General features: G+C 43.8%; 1 protein-coding gene across 3 annotated transcripts in view; it reads right to left on the reverse strand.

Annotated features, from left to right (window-relative positions):
* Positions 1–5613, reverse strand: part of Dip2a (disco interacting protein 2 homolog A) — a 79173-nt gene that overhangs the window by 59377 nt on the left and 14183 nt on the right. For all 3 annotated transcript variants that reach the window (XM_029482677.1, XM_029482676.1, XM_021174591.2), the window contains exon 2: positions 2609–2680. In XM_029482677.1, the coding sequence (XP_029338537.1) occupies positions 2609–2680 (72 nt within the window). The remainder of the gene's footprint in view (positions 1–2608; positions 2681–5613) is intronic.

Here is a 5613-nt window from a genome sequence, read left to right on the forward strand (position 1 = left end):
GAAAGAAAGAAAGAAAGAAAGAAAGAAAGAAAGAAAGAAAGGAAGGAAGAAAGAAAGAAAGATTTTAAAGAAGCAGCAGCATTAATTATTATGAATTATTTACAAAATATTGTTGTCATTATTATTAAAGCATAGGCTAACAAGATGAATCAATAAGAAAAGGTGCTTACTATACCACCTTATTATTATTATTATTATTATCATTATTATTATTATTATTAAAGCCTGGGCTAACAAGATGGATCAGCAAGTAGAGGTGCTTACTCTACTACCCCAACAAGTTGAATTTGACCCTCAGCACCCATCTAAACAGGCAGATGTAGTGGCACACATCTGGAACCCCTGCACACATCTGGAACCCCTGCATTCCGCTGGAGAGACAGGAAGCAAAACCAGGAAAATCTCCAGAAGCTCCCAGGCTGGCTGCCCTGGAGTGCACAGCACAGCAGAGACCAGAGAGACTCTGCCTCAGGGAGATAGAAGGACAGGCAACTCCAAGAGCTTTCCTCTTGTGTACATGCGCGCACACAAATACACACACACACACAAACACACACACACACACACACACACTCATTAAAGTTTAAAGAAAGAAAAAGAAACAACACTCTCGGGTGGCTGAAGATGATGTGTGCCCTACCCTGTCTGATTCCACTTCCACCGGGAATGCTGTGTTCCATTCTAGAAACTCCTTTCCTTTCCTTTCTTTATTCCTTCATAAGGGTCTCTGCTGTATTTTTTATCATTTGATTACTTGATTTATTATTATCACTACTACTATTGCAGACAGGGTCTCACTGTATAGCCTTGGCTATAACTCATTATGTCGACGAGACTGTCCTGGAACTGAGAGATCCTCCTGCCTCTGCGTCCCCAGTGTCTGTTTTCAGAGCTCATGCTGGTCACACCACTTTGTGGTGTCTTCAAAGCCGTCATCTCAGTGAGGGTCCAGATGCTCGGGCGATCTATGTCTGGGTTCTTCTGAGCAAGGCTGGTTGGAGGTCTTGGTAGTTTAGGGTCATGATGGACATTCTTGTGGCATCAGGTGACAGAGATACATCTACACTGACTCTAACAGGGATCTCAGGTTTTAATCTGCAATTCTCTGACTATCTGAGAAGTTAAGTGTTATCATCATCATCATCATCATCGCTGACTATTTTCTCCTATAAACATAGGAGAGACACCTATTTAAGACTTCGCCTTACCGGGCAGTGGTGATATACACCTTTAATCCCAGCACTTGGAAGGCAGAGGCAGGTGGATTTCTGGGTTCGAGGCCAGCCTGGTCTACAGAGTGAGCTCCAGGACGGCCAGAGCTACACAGAGAAACCCTGACTCAAAAAAAAAAAAAAAAAAAAAAAAGAAAAGAAAAGACTTCACACAATCTTCTCAGCACATGAAGAAATCTGGACTCTTGGACAGGCTAGCCTCCTAGTGCTCAGTTGTTCCCATGCTAGCTCCCTCAGATGCCCGTCTGCAGCTGCAGAAAGAGCCACCAGGAAGTGCTGTCTATACACTCTGGGGCCATTTCTTACATCACTTGTATTGTCACCATCTGCCCCACAGCCTACAGCTTCTCGATCTCTTTGAGGTACCTTTTGATTTTACAAAGAGAAGCTATTAAGTTGAATGTATCCCAACTTGTACATCTTTTCTCGTATGTCGGCTGTGGTACCAGCTGCATCTCCAGCAACTGAAGAAACCTTTCTATCTAGAGATGGCGACACTCCCCCTAAGATCTTCCCAAGGCTCCACAGTCTCTGCCTCTGGCCCTTGGGCCTAACTCACCTGAAGCTAACTTTGGTGCCTTATTTTATATATTTTACATAGGTACTGGGATCTATGCCAACACACTAACCACATGCTATCTCTCCTAAACCAAGGCCATATGGGTGTGTGTGTGTATGTGTGTGTGTGTGTGCATCTGGGCCGGCCTTTCTGTCTCACTAGCCACCTGTCCTTGCAAAGTAACCTATTCTCAGGGATGATAGCCTGAGAAAACTCTCTCTTTTTAGATTTCTTCATTTTAATTGATTAATTAAATCATTTACATAATAATTCTTAATAACTAGCCAGACAACTCCTCCCATCATGCTTTAGATCTCTTGACCTTTTGTACTGATGACATACATTTTAGAATTAGGTCATAAAGTTCTATTAAAAATATCCAAAATAATGAATGTGCCAAATCTACAAATTAATGTGTAAAGAATCCAAAAATTTATAGTGTGTCCTTACCTACTAAGGAAATGTATGAGGCCACTCTGTGACCACAGAAATAGAGTAAGTGCTATTTGGGAGTGAGACCCGTATCAAGCCAAAGCTGTAAATTATAATCTATGCCTTTGGATTTTGTTATCTAAAAACAGACATACTATTCAGCCCTTAATAAAATATGAAATGTTTACCAATTTTAAAAATCCCAAATCAGTTCTTCCTTATTATCTTATTATAATCAGTTCTCTGCTTGCAGTGTTGGGAACTGGACCCAAGACCTATCCAGTGCTAGCAAGGGTTCTACCACTAAGCCACACCCATACCCCAGTATCAAGTTCTACAAGACAGTGTTTGTTATGACAACAGCAGAAGACCACGCTGCCCATACCTTGAATGAGGGGGATGTACCGAGCCAGCAGCTTTGCCCTCTTCTTCTCATATCCTTTCTGAGTGATGTCACCTACAACAACAGTGGGAAAAGAGAATTTTATCACTTGTTACATTCCGAAAACATCTGTGTGTATGTATGCACATGTGTGTGTATGTGTGTGTGTGTGAGAGAGAGAGAGAGAGGGAGAGAGGGAGAGAGAGAGAGAGAGAGAGAGAGAGAGAGAGAGAGAGAGAGAGAGAACATGCATACATGCAAGTGTGGAGGTCAAAGGTCAATCTTGGGGGCCTGTAACCATTCACCTTGTTTTATGAGAGGGGTCTGTCTCTCAGCCTGGAGCTAACCAAGGCTAGGAGACTGACTGGCCAGAAAGCCCCAGGAGTCCCAGGGAATATTTTCTTCTCTGCCTTCCCAGCACTGGATTTTAAGCATGTCCCATCACACGTGTCTTTTTGATGTAGGATCTCAGGATCCAACTCAGTGATCCCGAGATCCTGCTTGTAAAACAATTAAACTACCTCTCTACCAGTTTCAATTTTTTTAATGAAAAAAAGAAATGAGAATCCTGGGGTGGAAAACTGGCTCAGGGAGTAAAAGGTTTTGTGGGCGATGCCGAGAACCTGAATTTGGGTCCCCAGAACCTACACAAAGCGGAATGTAGTGCACACCTCTAATCCTAGTGCTCCTGTGAGGAATCGGAGACAGGATAGCCCCTGGAGCTCGCAGGCTAGTCTAGAGTATGCAGCAGCAAGCAAGAAGACGCCCTGTCTCAAAGGTCACACTCCAGGACTGAGACCTAGGACTGACCCCAGACCGCCACACATGCCACCTTGCCCCACTCCCTAGCACACTCAAGTTTTTTAAAATTTATAATCTAAAAACTACACATGGATGCCTCCCAAAGGAGTTACTAGGTAAGTAAGCTGGGATGAACCCAGGATGGAAGAATCTCACGTACAAGCCACTGACTGAAGGAAGCCTGGCTCAAAGGCTGTATACTATATATACATTATAGTATATATATATTATATATATACTATATACATATAATATATACATGTATACTATATATACATGTATATATACTATATATACATTATAATGACACTCTAGAGGAGGCAAAACCACAAAACAGGCACTGGTTGCCAGCAGCTAGGGAGGGGACAGTCAGAGGGGACAAGGAGTCTGGGATGGTGTAAGACTTGCATGACTCAAACCTAGCAGGAATTACACAACTGTATTCACCTGTCAGGAGATTACAGAACTCCACACTGGGAAACAGAATCTTACTGTACGTAAGTAATACTTTTATTTAAAAAAAAAAAAAGTGACCAACGTCTCCTAGAAACTTGTCAAAATGTAGACACCGAGGCTGGAGAGCCGGCTCAGCAGTCAATGAGTTTGGCCCGCTCTTCCAGAGGACCTGAGTTTGGTCCCCAGAAACCACGTGACATGCTCAGGCCTGATTACAAGTCCTGCTCCAGGGAATCCAATACCATCTTCTGGCCTCCACGAGCACACACTTGTAGTACACACTCATATAGACAGATGCACACGAACTCTTATTGAATCTTACAAAAGGCTCTGAGACCACCCCTCAGATCAGCAGATTCCACATCTGTTATTTATAAGACCCTTAAATGATAGTGTGCAGGTTGAAGTATCAGAAACAGCAGTAAAAGGGGCCCAGAGGCCCAGCCCTCACAACCACAGTGCCCTAGATGAGGTCTCAGGAAAAGGCCTGCTGTCTCCTCCGTCTGTACATATATTATCATATATAGAAGCTAAACACAAGCCAAGTCCACTTGTCAATGACGTAGGAAATGCCTTCACATTTTCTACTTGGTCCTGGTCTCCACGTCCCTGCACAGAACTGGGAGCGCTGGGAGCGGATCTTCAAGGTTTCCATGAAGATCTTACGCCACAAGCGTGCACTGCAGCAGGTTTTATTAGTTGTCTTCAGTACAAATGTGTATTAATACTGTTCTCACTACCACCAGTTTTTTCCTTTTTTGCATTTTTGGTGTTTTCTAAGTCCTCCTCCTTCTTCCTGTACTTTCTGCCAAACGAAAAAGTATTAGGCTGGAGAGTATCAGAAAATACTGCTGTTGAGTGTACAGCTAAGCAGTTCCTTTAGAAGAAGCCAAAATCAGGTCCTTTGGAGTGTCTGACACTTAGATTAAGCCTCATAAACATCCTGGGTGCACATGACTCCATAGCCAGGGGAAGGTCTGTGGGAGAGACAAGCAGCTGCCATAGTGTGAGCTGGGCTATCACAGAGCCCTTCCTGCTAGCCTGCCCTTTTGTCTAGAACCTGCTGGGTAACAGACCATGGAGGCAGGCAGGCTATCCTTCCCCATCTCACCATCCTCACGGGGTTCTGCCCTAGCCCTCACAAGCAGCTTTCTGTAGCGTTTAGTGTGTCCATAATAGAACATCTCCTGCCATGTGTGTATGTGAGTATGTGGGTGTATGTGGGTATGTGTGTATATGTGCACATGTGTGTGCATATGTGTGTATGTATGTGTATGCATGTATGTGTATATATCTATGTATATAAGTATGTGGGTGTGTGGGTGTGTGTATAAGTGAGTGTGTATGTGTGTGTTACATATGTGTGTACTGCTTTGTGTCTATATATTTTCACTTGACCAGAATTTGCATTATCCTATAATATAAATCTATTTTTCTTTTTGTTGTTGGTTTTTTTCCCACTAAATGCTCCATTTTAACACCAACCCACCCTCAATAATGAGCAAATCTGATTCGCTGCTCTACCGTAGGATACTTAAGAGGCACCATTCCCAACTCACTGGGCCCTAAACACACCACAATGATCCCCTGGAAGGGCACTATCATGGCACTGGACACTCAGACCTTGCTCGGTCCGCTTCACTATGACCACTGCAGCACAGAGGGCCATGAGGACCACCCTCAGCACACAGAGGGCCATGAGGACCACCCTCAGCACACAGAGGGCCATGAGGACCACCCTCAGCACACAG

Source organism: Mus caroli, chromosome 10 (assembly GCF_900094665.2).
Source record: "Mus caroli chromosome 10, CAROLI_EIJ_v1.1, whole genome shotgun sequence".
Classification (NCBI taxonomy): Eukaryota; Metazoa; Chordata; class Mammalia; order Rodentia; family Muridae; genus Mus; species Mus caroli.